The sequence below is a fragment of the Vipera ursinii genome, assembly GCF_947247035.1.
Source record: "Vipera ursinii genome assembly, chromosome: 3".
NCBI classification, from domain to species: Eukaryota; Metazoa; Chordata; class Lepidosauria; order Squamata; family Viperidae; genus Vipera; species Vipera ursinii.
Genome location: NC_139516.1, coordinates 9,988,505 through 10,010,408, shown reverse-complemented (window position 1 = coordinate 10,010,408; position 21,904 = coordinate 9,988,505). Strand labels below are relative to the sequence as shown.

The 21,904-nt window shown below is 43.5% G+C and overlaps 1 protein-coding gene across 1 annotated transcript in view; it reads left to right on the top strand.

Moving 5' to 3' along the window:
* SS18L1 (SS18L1 subunit of BAF chromatin remodeling complex) overlaps positions 1–21,743 on the top strand; it is a 24,952-nt gene extending 3,209 nt beyond the window's left edge. The window contains exons 2-11 of the mRNA XM_083360946.1: positions 2,040–2,116; positions 3,742–3,826; positions 5,850–5,994; positions 7,207–7,404; positions 7,836–8,000; positions 11,726–11,827; positions 14,439–14,531; positions 16,169–16,288; positions 19,274–19,401; positions 20,541–21,743. Of these exons, the coding sequence (XP_083217072.1) occupies positions 2,040–2,116; positions 3,742–3,826; positions 5,850–5,994; positions 7,207–7,404; positions 7,836–8,000; positions 11,726–11,827; positions 14,439–14,531; positions 16,169–16,288; positions 19,274–19,401; positions 20,541–20,567 (1,140 nt within the window). The 3' untranslated portion in view covers positions 20,568–21,743. The remainder of the gene's footprint in view (positions 1–2,039; positions 2,117–3,741; positions 3,827–5,849; positions 5,995–7,206; positions 7,405–7,835; positions 8,001–11,725; positions 11,828–14,438; positions 14,532–16,168; positions 16,289–19,273; positions 19,402–20,540) is intronic.
* Positions 21,744–21,904: the final 161 nt, after the last annotated feature.

The following is a 21,904-nucleotide window of genomic DNA, read 5'->3' as shown; positions in this document are numbered from 1 at the left end:
GGCAAGCCGTTCCACTGATTAATTGTCCTCACTGTCAGGAAGTTTTTCCTTAGTTCTAGGCTGCTTCTATCCTTGATTAGTTTTTTGTTTAACAGCCACAGATTTGCTTAACAACCAAAGAAGTCATGAAATTGGGTCATTAATGCTGGTGACCTGATTTACAACCGTCATGATTCACAACTCTGATGGGCAGACTCCATTATGACCGTAATTCAAAGACTATCTATACAAGTTCATCAAACCGTAAACTAGAGCAGTTCACCCATTGTACCACTTTTAGGATATGGCAGCATCCGAGTACCACCAGTCACCTAGCAAGGTGTCAAAAACTTGATGACAAAAAAAAGAGGAAAAAGTGATGAAGTACAGGTAGTCCTCGACTTACAACAGTTTGCTTAGTGACTGTTCGAAGTTACAATGGCACTGAAAAAAGCCACAGCCGAGCAAGACACCTGTCTGCCTGCCTGGCGGTGCTCTTCCTCCTGTCCGAGGTTTTCATTGTTGTGAGCATTTCTGTTGAGGATTGGCAGTGGGGGTGGGGTGGGGGTGTGTTTGGTTTTTATTTCCCCCCCGGGTGGGTGGTTGCAGCAGGTTTTGGTCACTTCACATGACCCTGGGACACTATGACCATCATAAATATGAATGAGTTGCCAAGCATCTGAATGTAAATCACAAGACCCTGGAGATGCTGCAACATTCCAGCTGATCGGAGCTTCTTCTGGGCTCAGAAGCACCAGGATCAGTGCCAAGCTCCAGCTGGAGCCTGGCACTGATCCTGCCGCTTCCGCTGAGCCCTGACAGCCCCGAAGAAACGCTGATCCTGGTGCTTCCGCTGAGCCCTGACAGTCCTGCAGCTCCAGCCGTCTCTCGCTCAGGCTTGTGCAGTGCTGCCACCGGTTCAGCTCATTCCCCTCCCCCGCTACCACTTTTCTAGGATGGTTGCGTACCACCTGCCAGGTGCCAATGTACCACAGGTGGTACCCGTACCACTGGTTGAAAAGCCCTGAACTAGAGGACAATCTACAATGGCTGTAATAAAGCAAAAGCAGCACACCATCGCACAGCTACTTTGAATGGGTGAAGCCATTCAATACCGTCGGCCATGTCCAGACCAAGGGGATGAAAAAAAAATCAATATGGCAGCCACGATCATGCAGCTGAAGCTCTCCCTCTTTTTTTACCTACATCATGATGCAAATAAAAAGAAGTGGGATTTTGATAAACATGATCTCTTTGACACCTACCCAGTGGACAGCTTTGCATTTTGCAAACAAATTACCGGAGCCATTCCATTTGCAAGGTTGAAAAGACACATAAATATGATTTGCCTCTAAATTTGGAGCACGCATTTTAAAACGATGAACTCCTAGGTTTAATTATGAGTAGCTTCTGCTGAAAAAAACCTGGACCCGGAGAAGATGCTCACCTTACAAGACTTTATTGACCAATATCAATGAGAATGCATAAAGCCAGCAGGTGACTTTGGCCCAGTTTCTCTTTTTACAGCAGAACCAGTGGTGGGATTCAAATAGGTGAACAACCAGTTCTCTGTGTGGATGCCGCTTCCGGAAGTCAGTTCTGGGCCAAGGGCAACAAAAAATTAGCTACCGGTTCTGCCGAAGTGGTGCGAACCAGCTGAATCCCACCACTGGGCTCAACCCATCTCACTGTTATCCCAAAGATGCTTTTTCACAAGGCAACTGGGCTTTCTGGTTCTTTTCTCACAGGGTTGTTGTGCAGGTGAAAACAGGTGGGAACATTTGCTACATGTGCTGCCTTGAGCGGACAAAAATAAAGGCAGGATAAATCAAATTTAAAAATTAAAAATAATGTAGACGATGGTGAAACATTTCATTTCCATTAGCGCGAAGGCTGTTCCACTACTTCTGCTAATTGCTTGTTTAGATTTCATAGTACGGTACTTAAGGCATAAAGACTGTGCAAGGAGTATCTTGTATGTTTAGCAGGATCAAATGGAATTTCTCAGCTCCGTTTCAATCGGTAATGGCTTGATCTTTTTTGTTGCTTTTTAAATCCAGATGTTGGATGAAAATCACCATCTGATACAGTGCATTATGGACTATCAGAGCAAGGGCAAAACAGCAGAATGTACCCAGTGAGTATGAATTTCTAGGTTGGTGCTAAAATATGGTGAGATTGTCAATTCCTGGCCAGCTGTCAGCAAATGAACATTTTCATTATTGCTAATGTAGAGAACACCCGCAATTGCTTTGTCTTAAGCCAGGATCTTCACATTGTTCTTTTTAGAGGGAGGCAAAGGGGTCAGAAAAATCAAGATAGTGGCTGCAACCACATCTTCCAAGCCCCGTTTCTTCTATATATTACGTCAGCTATCTTGATTTATTTTACTCTTCTCCATAGACTCGCTTGGCCTTTAACACAGGGATCTCCAATCTTGGCTACTTTTAAGACTTGTGGACTTCAACTTCCAGAATTCCTCAGCCAGCCATGCTAGCTGGGGAATTCTAAGAGTTGAAGACCACAAGTCTTAAAAGTGGCCAAGGTTGGAGACCCCTGCTCTAAAGCATTTGTCTCTAAAGGTGACTGTTTTGAACCATGTTTCATTTGGTCTGAGATCTGTTTTACCTTTGTGCTACACCTAAGAATGAAATTCTAGCTTTAACGTGAGAGTTGGGGTCACCCAATAGCTTAAAGCAATGGCTGGTCTTTCAACCAAAGCTCAACCCCAAATTACAAAATCCAGTTTAGCTTAGTCTAAGACACGGGTGTCAAACTCGCAACGTCACGTGACGTGTTGCGACGTATTGTGACTTTTTTTTTCCATTGCCAGCAATGGGGTGGGCGCGGATTTGGCCTGACGCATCTGGCCTGCGGGCCGGCAGTTTGACACCCCTGATCTAAGAGGTTGTGTAACTTCCACTTGGGTTCAGCAGACAACAAAGCATAACATAATGAAATGCACACTCAAATTAGTTCATCCCATTCTGAAAGGCTGCATCGGCATGCCTGCATCTCTAAAATTTCCGGTGCTTTTCCCTTCCTTCTTGCACCCTTTCCCATTTCAAGCCATTTCATTACAGTGATCGGAATCATCCAGGAATATTTAGCATCCATTTTAAGTCCCCAACCACTCTCGAAATCCAGTGTGTTTTGCGAGTACCTTGGCACTGGATGTATTAATGCTGTGTCTGATTCTGTCTCTGCAAAGCAACTCTGTCTTTCTTAACTGACAGAGGAGAATATTAGTAGCTCAGGGTTGAAATGAGGGGTCCGTGATGCTCTCTGAGCCTGGTTGTTTTCTTGCAGACATTTCATTACCCAAACTAGGTAACATTATCAGTGTACCAGTGATACACTGATGATGTTACCTAGTTGGGTAATGAAATGTCTACAAGAAAACAACCAGGTCAGAGAGTAAGGAACCGTTTAGTAACTCTTTAGCTTTCATGTCATGTAATGCTAGAACAAAGATGAATGTGTCAGGCAACAGTTCTGGTCCAAAGATAATGGAGTTAGTTACAAGGATCAAAAATGCACCCAACATTTTTTATTCTTGGGCTGACATTTTAGCAGTTTTAGAATAAATGCTACTTTATTGCTGCTTATTAGAGTTAAGCAGGTGAGGGGTGATTTGAAGGCTGCCAAAAAGTGTGGGATTTTAAAGAAGTAAGTACCAAGTTCAGATGCAGGTTTAAAAGGAGAAATATTTCCAACACAGTTTCTTTTTCTCAGATATGTGCTGTTTTCTTTTGTCTACAGATACCAACAAATCTTACACAGAAACCTGGTTTACTTGGCCACCATAGCAGACTCTAATCAGAATATGCAGTCCTTGTTGCCTGCTGTAAGTATCTGCATCTAAATCAACCCAAGTTTATTACTGAATGAGCCCATTAAGAAAACTCTTATTAGTTTGACCAGAATCCTCTGGTTGTGCTTTATGAGAGTTGGGGGGGGGAGCAACCAGAAATGCATCTGATATGGGTTGGAGTGGAATTAATCTTTGGTGTTGTGGACCAAGCGATGTGGGGTGTGATTTATACCTATGCATTGGAGCAGGGGTCTTCAAATCTGGCCCTCTTATGACTTGTGGATTTCAATTCCCAGAATTCCTCAGCCAGCGTGCCTGGCTGAGGAATTCTGGGAGTTGAAGTCCACAAGTCATCAAAGGGCCAAGTTTGAAGACCCCTGCATTGGAGCAACTGAAAACACACAATTGATGTGGTAAAGGAGAATATCTGTAGCTTTGGGTTGAAAAGAGGGGTCCTTGGTGCTCTCTGAGCTTTGTTGTTTTCTTGCAAACGTTTCATGACCTAACAAGGTAACATCATCCGTGTATCATTGGTGCAGTGATGATGTTACCTTGTTAGGTAATGAAACATTTGCAAGAAAACAACAACAGCTCAGAGAGCACCAAGGGCCCACACTTCACAACATGAACATGTAACACCTCTGTGAGCCGCGTTGCCTCCCAGGAGACTTCCAGTGCAACTCAGGGTGCTGGTGATCCCCTACAAAGCTCTGCATGGCCCAGAAACAGGTTATTTACAGCAGAGGTCCCCAACCTTTTGGGCACCAGGGACCGGTTCTGTGGAGAAAGATTTTTCCACAGACCGGAGAGTGCGTGGTTTTGTGTGCTGCCTGCATCCCATGGATGGGACTTTGCTTGTTTGTGCAGACCAGTTGCTGGGATGCCGCGGCCCAGTACCGGTCCACGGTCCGGGGGTTGTGGACCCCTGATTTGCAGGACCCTCTGTCTCCCTCTCTATTTGCCATACCATACCAGAACTGTCAAAGCTGTTGTCTTCTGGGTCCTATTTATTAGACAGTGCCATCTAGTGGCACCTAGGAGTTGTGTCTCTTCTGTTGTACCTAAAGCAGCATCCCTGACCCTGTTGGCTTTCTGTGTAAGGCATTAAAGACTTAGGTGTGGCCACACTTTTTTTTTCTTCCAACCAAACCTAAAAAATAGATGATGATGATGATTTGTCTATTGTTTACATTAAGTTTTGCTCTTTTGTTTTTAATTCTGGGTGAGGAACTGTATCTAGAGTCACCAAGGTGAAATAGAGGTAGTCCTCAACTTACGACCACAATTGAGCCCAAAGTTGATGTTGCTAAGTGAGAAATTTGTTAAGTGAGTTTTGCCTCGTTTTACGACTTTCCTTGCCACATTTGTTAAGTGAATCGCTGCAGATGTTAAATTACTAACAGTGTTGTTAAGTGAATCTGGCTTCCCCATTGACTTTGCTTGTCAGAAGGTCGCAAAAGGGAATCACATGACCCCGGGACACTGCAACTGTCATAAGTATGAATCAATTGTCAAGTATCCGAGTGTAAATCGTATGACCATGGGGATGCTGCAATGATCACAAGTGTGAAAAACGGTCATAAGTCACATTTTTCATTGCCGCTGTAACTTTGAGCAGTCACTAAACAAACTGTTGTAAGTCGCGGACTACCTGTCTATAAGTTGTATCAGTCCATCCTTCTAGATCCCCCCAAAAAACCTTTGGATCCTTTAAGACAGTCCCCCAAATTTTCGTGGTTGGCGGCTTGGAGTGAGGGGAGGGGGCAAAGAAGCGATGGTTTTGGGGGGGGGTGAATGCATGCAGACGCATGTGTGTGTGCGTGAATGAACACCTGTTGCTCGCATGAGTGGGGCCGTGAGCGGTCATACAAGTGGGATCATGAGCACTCGCGGCAACACTCACTTGAGTGGGACTGCGCACGCAAGTGCACACCTGCACTGGCCAGCCACTCATGCAGCCCAGTGGCCAATAGGCTACATCCAGTAGTGGGCCACGGCCCACAGGTTGGGGACCCTTGTTTAAGAAACACCTTGTCTTCTTGTTCCTATCTTACAGCCACCAACACAAAACATGAACCTTGGCCCAACTGGAATGAGTCAGAGTGCCTCCAATCAGTCTCTCCATTCACAAAGCAACCTCAGCGATGCCATCAGCACGGGGCTTCCAGCATCCTCTCTCATGCAGAGCCAGATTACCAATGGTAAGAGTTCCACGGTTGCCTGGCAACTGCATCACGGATGCTTGGAGCGGGCTTTGCAACCAATCAGGGTGGCGTGCTTAGAGCCTAATGCAGTGTTTCTCAACCTTGGCCACTTTAAGAGGCATGGAGTTCCAACTCCTAGAATTCCCCAGTCAGCCAATGCTGGCTGGGGAATTCTGGGGAGCTGAAGTCCACGCCGCTTAAAGCGGCCATGCTTGAACGACATTGGCCCAACGCATTTCAAAAACCTTGGAAAAAGTTTGCATGTTTGCAGTTTATATAGCAGCAGCTGGGATTCTGCAACTGTGACTTTTTCCCACAGGATACCCAGAATGTGGGAAGCTAAGCGTGAAAATGTTGATCCCGTCTCAGATCAGCACAGAACCATTTCTCCTTACGTTGCATTGCAAAAATATTCCAGAAAATGTTTGTGTAGCATGGAAGAAAAGAGATGACAAACCTCTGTCTATCTGTCTGTCTATCTATCCATCCATCCATCCATCCATCCATCCATCCATCTATCCTATTTAGGGGCCTCTTGAATTCCCAAACAGTTCTGGCCAACTAACATCCCAAAGCAAGAGACAATAAAATGAAGAAAGCACATGTATCTTGGGTACATGTCTACCCTACTTACTTGCCATTTACCATAAAAAGAGAGAAATCATACAACTAAGAACAAAATTAGATTATCAGGAATTAAAAATGAGCTGAGAGCTTAGTTCCTTCAACTCAACAAGGATTATGTTATAGGGAATTGGGCTAGATCCAGAGAAAGTGACACAAATATGTGTGTGTGTGTATGTGTGCGTGTGTATGTGTGTGTGTGTACAAAATTTTGTGACTGACAAAGAGTTAAAGGGAGACTAGTATAGCTGTTTCAAGCTCTTTAGCTCTCATCAGCTAGTCTTACCCCTAGCTGATGAGAGCTAAAGAGCTTGAAATAGCTATACTAGTCTCCCTTTAACTCTTTTGTCAGTCACAAAATTTTGAATTTACAGTGTTCACAGTAAGTGACGTCTGCTTGCAAAAGATCCTCCTAGACTGGAGCAAAACGCGGAACATTTATATTTGGTAGACTGGGTGCTCCACCCAAAACACACACACACACACACACACACACACACATACCCTTTCTTTATGGACATTCTGATTGATCAAAGTATGTTTTGTAAACTAGAACACCTTTTTCCTGCTTCGCCTTCTACCTAGGTCCCAACCATGTGTCTATGCAGCAGTCGGGCCAGAACACTCTGCCCACGACTTCCTTGAGCATGAGCCTCAGCAGCCATGGAACTGGGCCCAGTTACAGTCACACCGTGCCTGTGTCTCAGAGCGTTGCCATGCAAGGCCAGGGATCAATCGGCAACTACGTCTCGCGAGCGAATCTCAGCATGCAGTCCAACCCAGGTACAGTTGGCTGACTCTCTTTGCCCCTTGCCCTGCTTTAACCAAAGCAGCCTCTTTGGTCTCCAAGGGCCCACCTTGGCTTTTAATAATTGCAATCAGTTCATTGCACTATTTAATTAATTGAACTACCCATACGAGATGCAAGCGCAGTGGCGAGAAAAGTAAAAGTCCTGCACTTAGACAGGAAAAAGCAAACGCAGAGGTCTAGAGTAGGAGTACAGTATACCTGGCTCAACAGTAGTAACCGTGTAGAGGGATCTAGGTGTTAATATTAACACTGGTTCCTTTCTCTGGAACGTAGCACGTTCGGTCAACCCAAGCAGTCTTACTTAATGGTGATAGCGGTTGAGGCCTTTGTGCCAATTCAGTGAACTCAGCAGACAAGTTAAGCAGGTCATGGGAACCCAGCCTGCATTTTTTTTGTGTTGCAGTTTCCATGATTCACCAGCAAGCAGCAACATCACATTACAACTCTGCGCAACCAGGAACCCAACATTACCAAGGGCAGTCTTCCATTGCCATGATGAGCCAGAGTAATCAAGGAAACAGCCTCATGGGACAAAGGCCGATGGGCTCTTATAGAGCTTCACAGCAAGGTGAGTGCAAAAAGTGGTTTCCGGATCGATAAAGATTCCCAGAGGCTGTTGTGTAAATAGCAAACAGCAACCTTCTCAATACTCGTGAGGCTCCCTGCCTATGGCACCCCAAGGACAGCTGTTGGAAACAAAATAACAGACACTCTAATGTATGAATTGGTTCAGTTGGCAGAATTTTGGGGGGGGAAAACCCTCTTCTTTTGATCTTATAAACCTTGCTAAAAGGTACTCGGAAAAATCATAGTTGGAAAAGAATTATTTTTAATTCCAGTCACTGCTGAAAGGCTTGATGAGACCAATAGCAATAGTACTTAGACTTATATACTGCCCCACAGTGCTTTTACAGCTATCTCTGGGTGGTTCACAACGTAGAACCATTATTTGCATGCTGTCCCAACAATCTGGGTCCTCATTTTACCGACCTCAGAAGGCTGAGTCAATCTTGAGCTGGTCGGGATCGAACTCCAGACTGTGGGCAGAGTTTGCTGCAATACTGCATTCTAACCACTGGACAAGTCCTTACTAAACCTCCTCCTTTGAGCAGTTTGGTGTAATGGTTAAGGCATATGATGGAACTTTTACTTTCGAAGAGGATGCAATCTACTAGCTTTATTTTTTTTACTATGATGGAACCATAAATTAGAAATGCTTTATAATTCTGATCCAGATAGCATAAACTCTGCAGAACGGTTTTAAACAGAAATTTATTGATCAGGAATCCTAGGCAGATTTACGTTTGCTGCTAGGTTCATCTGTTCATGAGCATATCTGTCCATTCTAGCAGTGTAAAAAAAATAAAGATAGATTCACCCCATGTTCGTACAGATCGAAGAAGCCTTGTTGCTTGGATTCATCCAGAGAGATAATTACAAAAGCATAAAGCCAGGATATCCTGCAATAGACTTTGAAACTTCTCCCACTGTTCTAGATAAGCTATAGGATTTACTAACTAGACTATGTTTCCCAGAAGCCATCTCTTAAGGAAATAGCATTTAATCCTTGAAATGCTTAACGTTCTTACATACAATTCTGCTGAGGATACAACATTAACCCTGTAAATGTTAAATACTCTAAACTGGTCCAGCACAAGGCATTAGGATAGAAACTGGGAGACTGTAAGTTCTAGTCCTGCCTTGGGCGTGAAACCAACTAAGTAACTTGTACAAGTCACTTTCTCTCAGCTCTAGGAAGAAGGCAGTAGCACAGGGGTCCCCAACCCCCAGGCCATGGCCTGGCACTGGGCCACAGCATGCCAGAAACCGGGCTATGCAGGCAGCATGCAAAACCCTCTAGTCTGTGGAAAAAACCTCTCTCCACGGAACTGGTCCCTGGGGTCCAAAAGGTTGGGGGCCATGCAGTAGCAAACGAAACCACTTCTGAAAAATCGTCCCAGCAAAACTGCAAGAACTTTTTCCAGGCAGTCTCTGAGAATTAGACATTGTTGAATGGAAGGAAGAAAACAATTCACCCTCCAGGATGTCCAATAAATGTGAAAAATAATACTTTGTAAACATAATCTCATCTAAAGATCCTAAGGCAGATATTTAACATTTTTAGAAACATTAACCCATTTTCGCTATGACACTTTATTTCCAATTTCTCGAATAAAGTAAAGGTAAAGGTTCCCCCACACATGCGTGCTAGTCGTTTCCAACTCTAGGAGCCGATGCTCATCTCTGTTTCAAAGCCAAAGAGCCAGCGCCTGTCCGAGGACGTCTCCGTGGTCATGTGGCCGGCATGACTAGATGCCAAAGGCTCACAGAACGCTGTTACCTTCCCACCGTAGTGGTCCCTATTTTTCTACTTGCATTTTTACGTGCTTTCGAATTGCTAGGTTGGCAGAAGCTGGGACGAGTAACAGGCGCTCACTCTGCTACATGGCACTCGGGATTCGACCCGCCAAACTGCCGACCTTCTGATTAACAAGCTCAGCGTCCCAACCCACTGATCCACCGTGTCCCTTAATTTCTCGAATAAATGTTAGTTTATTTATGTATTAATACCATAATAAGATACAAAAATACGAAAGAAAATAGTAGGGAAGATAGGGGAGGAAAAAGGGAAGGAAAAAGTGTGGGGGGGGAGAGGAAAAAGAGAAGAAAAGGCATTGACCTCCGACTCCCTTTGGTGCCATAGAATAACATAATAACATCAAACCTCAACTTTTTACTTTTACATAATAGCATAAGCTGGCCATTTCTATAACAAGCCTATTTAATCTGTAAAACCCAAGATCAAACTTTCATTTTTTTCCCCACCTCGAGCACAAAGTCCAGAAGCAGCTTCCAAGCAGAAACAAAAGTAGCAGTATTTTTGTCTTTAATAAAGTTTAAGTTTATTGAATTTATATACCGCCCTTTTCCCGTAGGACTCAGGGCGGTTTACAAGGTATTTAAAAACGTCAATACAATACAAAAGTTAAAAACAATTAAAAATAATTAAATTCAATCCCTGAAAAATATAAAACCCCAATTAAAAACTCTCAGCCTGGGCTGGAGAGCTCAAAGAGCAATCAGGTTAGCCATCTCTGCGAACTCCGTCAACTTCTGTAGCCATTCATCCATCGTAGTAATCAAATTGCCCTTCCATTTTTGTGCATAAAGTAATCTTGCTGCCATCAAGCATCAAAGTCTTTTTCCATTAAACCCAAAAGAAAGTTTTCTGGTTTTATCTTCATATTCACTTTGAGAATCTTCTGTATTAAAATATGAATCCTACTGCAATAGGATACTTCGCCATAAGCAGTAAAAGGTCCCTTCTTTACTTTTACATTTCCAACATTCATTTGAAATACCTTTATACCAGGGGTGTCAAACTGCCGGCCCGCGGGCCGGAGCGTCACGGAGAAACCGCGCCCATCCCATTTTCGGTAATGGGGAAAAGTTCCGATACGTCGTGCGACGTCACGTGACGTCGCGAGTTTGACATGCCTGCTTTATACATTCTTGACAACCTATGTTAAATACCAACGGTGCATCATCTTATAAAAAATTTCTTTTAAGTTATAATTTAATGTAAATTTTAAACCTTTTGTCTACATATTCTCCCATTGTTCAAGCGTGACATTATATCCAAAATTTCTTGCCCACTGAATCAAGCAGTGCTTTACATGTTTGTTCTCCAAATTCAAATTCAATAACAATTTGAAAACTTTAGCAGTAAATCCTACCACACAGTAGGACTTCCGATTCGTTTTTCACAAAATAAAACCCACAGCTCTTTTTGTCTGCTTTAAATCTTTTCTTTCAATTGTAAATATTGGCAGACACGTCCTTCTGTTATTTAACATTTTTAAAAACTTTAACCCCTTTTTCATTACAACATTTTATTCCTAATTTCTCACCACGTTTCCCGATCTGACTTAATGATATTCTTCAGTTGCCTGTTACTCGTCCCAGCTTCTGCCCACCTAGCAGTTCGAAAGCACGTAAAAATGCAAGTAGAAAAATAGGGACCACTATGGTGGGAAGGTAACAGCGTTCCGCGCGCCTTTGGCGTCTAGTCATGCCGGCCACATGACCACGGAGACGTCCTCGGACAAGTGCTGGCTCTTCGGCTTTGAAACGGAGATGAGCACAGGCCCCTAGAGTCAGAAACGACTAGCACGCATGTGCGGGGGAACCTTTACCTTTACCTTAGAGTCCTAAAAACATCTTTTCAACTCTAATCCAAATGTAGGCATTTTCAATGCTGCTGATGGTCTTAATATTTTCTGTCTCTTCCAGGTTCTTCTCAGCAGTACATGGGTCAGGAGGAATATTATAGTGAGCAATACAGTCATGGACAAGGATCCTCAGAACCCATGAACCAGCAATATTATCCTGACGGTAATGGTGCTGAACAGGGGAATTGCAAGAGGCTTAGGACATAAAATAAAATGATAAACTAAAGGCTACTTCTCATGCTCTGAAGCTATGACCTGAATATAATTGATTTTAATTTAAACTACATAGTCCTCAACTTACGATCACAATGGATCCCATAATTTTTCTGTTGTTAAGTGAGACATTGCCCATTCTAGCTGAATCAGAATAAAGCTGGAAGGGACCTTGGAGGTCTTCTAGTCCAGCCCCCAGGAGACCTTACACTATTTCAGATAAGTGACTGTCCAGTCTCTTCTTAAAAACTTCCAGTGATGAAGCACCCACAACTTCTGGAGGCAAGCTGTTCCACTGCTTAATTCTTCTCACTGTTCAGACGTTTTTCCTTAATTCCAGGTTGCTTTTCTCCTTGATTAGTTTCCATCCATTGTTTCTTGTCCTGCCCTCTGGTGCTTTGGAAAATAAGTTGACCCCCTCTTCTTCACGGCAACCTCTCAAATACTGGAACACTGCTATCATGTCCCCCCCTAGTCCTTCTTTTCTCTAGACTGGCCATACCCAAATCCTGCAACTGTTCTTCATATGTTTTTGTCTCCAGGCCCTTAATCACCTTAGTTGCTCTTCTTTGCACTTTTTCCAAAGTCTCAACATCTTTTTTGTAATGTGACCAAAACTGGATGCAGGATTCCAGGTGTGGCCTTACAAGGCTTTATAAAGCAGAACTAATACTTCACGTGTTTCACGTGAAACTGGGGGATTTTAAGTAGTGAGGTCCACAGGAATATGTGGGGGCTGGTAACAGACTATATGTTACAATTCGGGATGCCTTTTTCATTCCTTTTTACTTGGGGCTGACATCATATGCAAGTATGGAAACTAATCAAGGAGAGAAGCAACCTAGAACTAAGGAGAAATTTCTTGACACTCAGAACACTTAATCAGTGGAACAACCTGCCTCAGGAATTTGTGGGTGCTCCAACACTGGAAGTTTTTAAGAAGAGACTGGACAGCCATTTGTATGAAATGGCATAGGGCAGGGGTAGGCAACCTTGGCTCTTTTATGACTCGTGGACTTCAACTCCCAGAATTCCTGAGCCAGCCATGCTGAGGGGAAAGGGAGAGGTTTCCAAGCTGAGCCATGCTGGCTCAGGAATTCTGGGAGTTGAAGTCCACGAGTCATAAAAGAGCCAAGGTTGCCTACCGCTGGCCTAGGGTTTCCTCTTGAGCAGGGGTTTGGACTAGAAGACCTCCAAGGTCTTGTCCAACTCTGTTATTCTGTTATGAAAAGGCGGGAATTTGCACTCTGACATCACAAAATTTCTACAAAATTCCAGCTTGCTGCAGACATCCCTGTGAATTGTTGCAACACATCTGGAAGGCACCAAGTTAGGGGCATAACATCTGTTCTGGAAATTGTGTGACCTTCCTGGAAAGTACTTGAGCATCTCCTCTGAGTAGTTGTATCCCATGCAATACAGTGTGACCTGTCACAGTGCCAGCAGAGTTGGTGCAGTGGGTGCCTGCAGGCAGGGGGCCAATAAAGTCAACATGGCAGCCAGTAACCTATGATCGAAGCCCCACCCTTTTTACATGCATCACAGCTCTGAGTTGGTGAAGGTAAATGTGAGAAAAAAATATCCCTGGAGACAGTAAACGTGATTGGCCTAGATGATTAAAAAGGAGCAGAAACCTATAAGCAGAATGTCTATTGTAGTCTCTGCTGCTGAGTATTTCATAAGCTGCCTTTCTCATTCGATGGGAATTTCACTATTCTAAAATTCAGACACTTATAATCAGTTTTTATTTTAGATGTCTGCTTCTAAAGTCTGCTGTCTTTTTCCTCGACAATCAAGGCAGTTTTATCCAACTGTCTTTCAGTAATTTGATCCTGCAAAACTGGAAAAAATTATTGGCATTTCCTTTCTCTATGGAAAAGAGCAGTTTGTAAAAAAGGGTGCAAAGTGTCTCTAAGAGTTTGTAGCAGCAAACTGCCAACACCTAGAATGCATTCGGGCATGCTGTAAATAGAATGATCCACAAATCAAGATACAAATATGGCATAAGGCAGGGGTGTCAAACTCAATTTCGTTGAGGGCCGCATCAGCATTGCGGTTGCCCTCAGGGGGCCGGGTGGGCGTGGCTTGGGTGGGCGTGGCCTACTGGGTGGGCGTGGCTAAAGTGCATATGGCCTACTGCAGGGGTCTTCAAACTCGGCCCTTTTATGACTCATGGACTTCAACTCCCAGAATTCCTCAGCCAGCGTACCTGGCTGAGGAATGCTGGGAGTTGAAGTCCATGAGTCATAAAAGGGCCGAGTTTGAAGACCCCTGGCCTACTGGGTGGGCATGGCCAGCTCTACATTGTTCAGGCCAAGGCAGTGGGGGCCGTTCCCTCACTGTTTCCAGGATGGCTTCGCGGGCCGCATGAAACCACTTTACGGGCCGGATCCGGCCCCCCGGGCCTTGTGTTTGACCTGTCTGGCATAAGGGGTCCCTTCTCCATTTTACCCCGTGATATATGCCTCTTCCTTTTCTAATGCATAGAAATCATTTTCTTTATGTTTGTGACATCGCTTTTATGGGTTTTTGTTATGTTTTGTTTTGTTATCTGAGAATAGGCCACGGTGATTATGCGTATCAGCAGTCGTCTTATTCTGAGCAAAGCTATGACCGATCATTTGAGGACTCCACACAGCACTACTACGAAGGAGGTAAGGGGATCAGCGGTCTTGCAAATCAAATCACCTGAGGGCAGGACAAGAAGCAAGGGATGGAAACTTACCAAGGAGAGAAGCAACCTAGAACTAAGGAGGAATTTCCTAACAGAACAATTAACCAGTGGAACAACCTGCCTCCAGAAGCTGTGAATGCTCCAACACTGGAGGTTTTTAAGAAGAGATTGGACAGCCATTTGTCTGGAATGGTATAGACAGATTTAACACAGTTTCAGTTGGGGAAAAATGTGACAAACCTAGATCAGGCCAAGTCCAAAAATGCCAGCCACTCTGACAAATCAGCCATCAATAGACACATAGACATTAACAACATCTGTAGTCTATGCAAAAGGGATAATCAACCAACCCCAAAGAGAAAAAGACTCTAGCGCTTCTCCACCGGCAATCAGCACCCAGATAAGCATAGATTAACTCTAAGGTTAACATCAGACCAACAATCAAGCTAACAATACCCCAATTAAGAAACTGCCAAAGAGCCAACAGCAAACTGCCTAACCAAAGAATCTCTTAAGACCGCCCCCACCAACAGTGAGAGGCAAGCCATTAGAATATAAACTGACAGCAAAGCCCACTCCTTGCTAGCACTGATGATGTTACTTAGTTTGGGTAATGAAACATCTGCAAGAAAACAAGCAAGCTCAGACAGTACCAAGGACCCCTCACACAGGAACATCTATTGTTCATTTAAAATACATACAGATGTTTAGGGAGATTTGTTTGAACTTTCACTCTTTACGATTTGTTCATACTGTAACATTTACAAGTGCAAAGGAGAGGGGTAGGGTGGCAAATTGTTGTGGGTTGCCCACCCCTGCAACATCGAGAAACTGTACTTTCATACTGCATTTTAAATATCTCCACGCATTTTTGAAAACTTGATTGAACAGAATGATAGAGTAACAGAGTTGGAAGGGACCTTGGAGGTCTTCTAGTCCAACCCGCTGCTCAGGCAGGAAACCCTATGTTGTGAAAGAATTTTCACTGTGTCTTCTGACTGCTGGTTGGTGTTCACGGATGCGTTCTGCCAGTCTTCTGCCTGTTTGTCCTGCACAGTGGTTGTTGCAGTCCTCACATTGTATGTTGTAGTAGAGAAGCAACCTAGAACTAAGGAGAAACTTCCTGACAGTTAGAACAATTAACCAGTGGAACGACTTGCCTCCAGAAGCTGTGAATGCTTCAACACTGGACGTTTTTAAGAAGAGACTGGACAGCCATTTGTCCGAAATGGTAAAGGGTTTCCTGCCTGAGCAGGGGGTTGGACTAGATGACCTCCAAGGTACCTTCCAACTTTATTATTATTATTATTATTATTATTATTATTATTATTATTATTATTATTATTATTAATTATTATTATTATTGTTTGTTGTTTGTTGTTTGTTGTTTGTTTGTTGTTATTGTTGTTTGTTGTTATTTGACTCCTGTTTTTTCTTCTGGGGTTGCTGGGTCTTTTGGTTTGCTTAGGATGCCTGGAAGGGCCTATGTGTTAAACTGATTCCATGTGGATATTGCGGTGTTCCTGTGTGACAATAGAGAAACCGAATGTGGATATTAACCTTCCCTGTGTATCTTATAACCCTGCCAATCCATTGTGCTGATCTGTTGTCTTTTAGGGAATTCCCAGTACAGCCAGCAGCAAGCCGGATACCAACAAGGAGCTGCCCAGCAGCAAACATATTCCCAGCAGCAATACTCAAATCAACAAACTTATCCAGGACAACAGCAAGGATACGGTGAGAACACCCCATCCTGCCTTTTGTTTGCCAGAAAATGTCAGTTCTGACTTCAGTTTCTCAGGGAGAAATTCTTAACAGGCACTATCCCCAGAACCTTTGTGTCTTCATATCAGATTGTGCTGAAAAAGACTGACCAGGTTCAGATGTGATTTGTTTCTTGGTGGTTTGGTGTATAGGTATCCAATGATGATACTATATTCAATACAGGTGGTCCTCGACTTACAGCCATTCATTTATTGACCGTTGGAAGCTACAACGGCACTGAAAAAAGTGACGTACGACCATTTTTCACACGGTTCATGCTGCAGCATCCCCGTGGTGGCGTGATCAAAATTCGGGTGCTTGGCAACTGGCATGTATTTATGGTGGTTGCACTGTCCTGGGATCATGTGATCACCATTTGTGACCTTCACAGCCTGCTTCTGACAAGCAAAGTCAGTGGGGAAGCCAGATTCGCTTAACAATCACACGAGTCATTTAACGACTGCAGTGAATATCTTAACAACCCGGGCAAAAAAGATTGTAAAATGTCTTGCATAACAAACGGTCTTGCTTAATAGCGAAAATGTTGGGCTCACAACTGGAAGGCAGGTTACCCAGTATGACTGGTATCTGAGGGGAGACTTTCACACCAATCCAGACTAAACTGAACACTCCAGTTATCGCACTTTTAGTTCAAGGCGGAACAATAACCTCAGTGAATTAGCACATCGATTCTAACTGCCGCAGTTAGCTAGGCTGTAAAGGAGTTCAGTACATAAAGAGAGTTGACACACAAGCTAATGGTTGTAACTCAGATCAAGACTTTCGCACAAAGCAAAACCGTAGGGGGGTTCTTGCCTCACAAGTGGAATAAAAGTATGTCAAGTCTACGGAAAGAGCCTGAAAGATAGATAGCTTGAAGAGCTTAGAAGGAAGTCCTTTATTTCAGAGCTGAATTCCTGGCCAGTGATCAAAAGCCAGGGATGACTTCACAAGAGGAACTATAAGGTAAAGAACGGCAGCTCAAGGAGCAAGAGAGTTGTTTCCAACAAAGATGGAGGTCCAGGAGATGTTCTGGCGTTGAATACAGGTAGTCTGTCATGGTTCTGATAGATGAAACTCTTCAAAAGAACTTTGAGGCATTGTTTACCTTAAAAAATATTTTATTCGAGAAACAAAGTATCGGCACTACATAGTCGAAACCGAAAACTAAATTCCCCTCCCCTGGATACTAAGTAACAATGCACAATTCCCTCCTCCAATAAACAGTCATAAATCACATTCCCCAATTAGCTTGAAGCACGGGCTTTCTCCCAAGCTCTCCAGCCCACCAAAACTCTTATCAACTCTGGGCCCAATGACCTTGGGTTCCCACAGCTGTTATTGTTATGACTAGCTGGACTCTCATCCACATTCCCCCTCCCAGCATCAACTAACTCTAACTCTAACTCTAACTCTAAAAGCAATAGAGGAAAATGGCTGCATTTTCATCTGTTGTCAAAGCAAGAACATCCGATGTTAGCAGCATTGACATAGTCCTTGACTTACAACAATTCGTTCAGTGGCTGTTCGAAGTTATTACAGCACTGAAAAAAGTATGACCATTTTTCACACTTATGACCGTCTCAGCATCCTTATGGTCACGTGATCAAAATTCGTCACTTGGCAACTGACTCTTTATTTATGACAGACACAGTGTCCTGGGGTCATCTTTTGTGACCTTCTGACAAGCAAAGTCAATGGGGAAGTTAGATTCCTGGTTCTCTTCGAGTTAACTCTGGAGAAGTATGCCTGAGCGGTGCCGTGTTACGAACTTCCCAGATTTTGAAACTGGAGAGGAGATCCTGATGGATTGAGAGGCAGTATCTGAGGAACCACTAGGTTGTTGGCCAACTGAAGCCATTCCTGATGTCTTAGACTTGGTGCTGACTCAATTTTATTTTTTTTTAATTCCATTTATATCCCGCCCTTCTCCGAAGACTCAGGGCGGCTTACAAGTTAGCAGGAGCCTTCATTCTATGTATATGCCTGCTTATTAGGGCTTTCACACACACCCCAAGCGGCATTATTACAAAGTCAGCTTAATTGCCCCCAACAATCTGGGTCCTCATTTTACCTACCATGGAAGGCTGAGTCAACCTTGAGCCTGGTGGGATGCAAACCTGCACTAATTGCAGGCAGCTGGTGTTACTTAAGGAGGCATTAGCCCACTGCTCCACCAAGGCAGGGAATAGGGAATTAGATTCTGGCTTTGATTGAAGGCCAAGGACCAAACCAAGAATCTTAAAAACGTTGAGCGGGAGAGAACTGTACATCTCCTGAAAAGGAAAAGGATATGCAGTACAGGCAGTCCTCAACTTACAACCACAATTGAGCCCAACATTTCTGTTGCTAAGTGACACAGTTTTAAAGTGAGTTTTGTTCCATTTCACGACCTTTCTTGCCACAGTTCTTAAGTGAATCGCAGCAGTTAGTAAGTTAGGAACACGGCCGTTAAGTGAACCTGGCTTCCCCATTGACTTTGTTTGTCAGGAGGTCACAAAAGGTATTCCATGACCCCAGGACACTGCAAGTATCATACCAGCGTCTGAATTTGGATCATGTGACCATGGGGATGCTGCAATGGTCACATGTGTGAAAAACACTTTTTCCAGTGCCCTTCTAACTTTGAATGAACCATCGTACCTCAAACGCTACCTGTAAACCAGCTTTTGACTCCTCCTTTGTCTCCCGCCGAGGTCAAGAGTGCTTCACTTTTACAGCGTCAACTAAAATTTGTGACTCTCCCTCTCTGGCTGTGCACTCAAGCTATTTCAAAGGTTGGAGAGAAATTGCAGGCCATCCAAGACTGCCCGTTTCCTTCGGCTAAACCTCCTGATTGCTCAATATGAAAAGTCCGGTCAGAGTAAACCAGCAAACCAAAGAACACACAAGTTGAGATTTGATACCTGTCTTTTGAACTCTTGTCAAAAATTCTGCTGTTTCTTTTTTTCCCCTCAGGACCTGCCCAAGGAACTTCGTCACAGTATTCTAGTTACCAACAAGGACAGGGCCAACAGTACGGAAGCTACAGAGCTTCACAGACCGGACCATCTGCACAGCAACAGAGGTCTTATGGCTACGAACAGGTAAGCTGGGAAGGGATTGAGCTGACATGAGATGCGTTGGGCTGGGCGAAACGAGAAACCGTAGACCCAAAGAACATTGGAAAGCTCCGGGTGTGGGAGCTTTACTCCTGAAAAAAGAAGTAATTGGGAAATATTTGCTTGAACTACCTGTTTTCCAGGCAGAGAATCTGTGTTGAGAAGACTTCTACCGTATTTTTTTACGGTAACCTTATGTCTACTCTGAAATATTTGGTGAAATTTACTTACATTTCACTCAAGGGGGTCAACAGTATTGCACCCACAGTATTCCAGTAGGGTATCTGTTATCTCCCAAAATTAAACCAGAAGAGGTAACTCTTTAAAAAAAAGTGAAAATACATGAAAGTGAGGTTTCTTGAAAGAGAAATCACCGAGAACGAATGAAATTTGGAGTATTTTTTTAAAAAAGAAAAAAAATTGGTACCAGTGCCCTCAAAGATGGCATTTAGGAAACAATCGGTACAGGTAGTCCTCGACGTACGGCGACAATTGAGCCCAAAATTTCTGTTGCTAAGCGAGACACTTGTTAAGTGAGTTTTGCCCCATTGTGTGACTTTTCTTGCCACCGTTGTTAAGTGAATCACTGCCGTTGTTAAAGTTAGGAAAACGCTTGTTAAGTGCATCTGCCTTCCCCATTGACTTTGCTTGTCAGAAGGTGGCAAAAGGGGAATCACGTGACCTGGGACACTGCAAGCGTCATAAATATGAGTCAGTTGCCAAGCCTCTGAATTTTGGTCATGTGACCACAGGGATGCTGCAGTGGTCCTACGTGCGAAAAACGGTCACGTCACTTTTTTCAGTGCCGTTGTAACTTCGGTCACTAAAGAAATGGTTGTGAGTCAAAGGCTACCTGTGCTTTTCTGGAATTTTTGTTCTGTTCACCCTTGAAATATTTTTCCTAATCTTATCGCTCTAAGCTTGGAGAAGATTGTCTCTGTGCCTTTCTTTTCCAGCCCTGATCGCTTTTGAGAAGATTTGACAGATATTTGGAAAGTTTGTCTTTGATGTCCTTAAATTCTGTAAAGGAAAAAAAAGGGGTGGGGGTTGTACTTTACACTGTCCGTAAAAATGAATTATTACATTAATTTCTTTCTCTTATTCACTTTCCCAACGTTTAACAGGGCCAGTATGGAAACTATCAGCAATAAAACGACGAGCGTCACATTTGTTTTCAATATTTATGTCCATTATTATTTTTTTTGGAACTTGGATGTATGGGCAAGTCTTTTTTTTTTAAACGATTGATGATTGATGGATCGTAAGATGTTGGATACCGCTGTAGCACAGAGAAGCGTTTGTATGTGAAATAGTATTCATTTCATGCTGGATATGAAACAGTGCATTACAGTACTGGCAACAAAGCAATGTTTGGATGGTCTGGTACATTTTGGTGCTGCTGTTAATAATCCTTGCAGAGGTTCTTCCATCACTTCTTGCCACCTCCTCTTTTGACGTGTAAAGTTGGAGAAACCAAGAGGTCACACAGCATTTGTTGACCTGCTTATTATTATTTTTTTTCACAAGATCATCGGCAACCTAGCCTCTTTCAGTTCCGATGGACCACTACTCAGCAGGAAGATATTTGTGGGTTGTATGACAAGCGAGTAACTGAATATATCTTTCGTTTTCTGTTCACCCAACTGGTTTGGCACTGGGATATCCCAACCCGGATGTGTTTCAGCTCTTCCCAGGGGCACTTCCTTTGAAATGCGTTGTTTTTCGTTAGATTCTAATTGGGCTCAATGTATTCTAAAATGTACTTAATTGAGCTATGATGGAAACCACAGCTACAGGGGTGTAGGGATATATATTTGAGATTTGCTCAATATGTGGGACAGTAATTTTGTATATGACTCACTCATCTTCAATTTGTTAGGACATAGAATAATTGGGTTGGAAGGGACCTTGGGGGTCTTATGATCCAACCACCTACCCAAGAGGGAGACTGTGTACCATTTTGGATAAATTACAGGTAGTTCTTGACTTATGACCACAATTGAGCCCAACATTTCTGTTGCTAAGTGAGACATTTGTTAAGTGAATTTTGCCCCATTTTACGACATTAGTGACATGGTGGTTAGGTGAATCTGGCTTCCCCCCTGACTTTGCTTGACAGAAGGTCGCGAAAGGGGAACGCAGGACGCTGCAACCGTCATAAATATGAGTCGATTGACAAGCATTTGAATTTTGGTTATGTGGCTATGGGGATACTGCAGTGGTCGTAAGTGTGAAAAATAGTCTTAACTCACTTTTTTCAGTGCTGTTGTAACTTTGAATGCTGACTAAATGAACTGTTACAAGTCAAGGACTACCTGTATTTGATTATTTAATTGCTGGAATTTATTCTTAAATTAACATTGGAATGACCCAGAGGTGGGATGTATGATGGCCTTATGTTGTTGTTGTTAGCTGCGAAGTCGTGTCCGACCCATCGCGACCCTATGGACAGCATTCCTCCAGGCCTTCCTGTCCTCTACCATCTTCT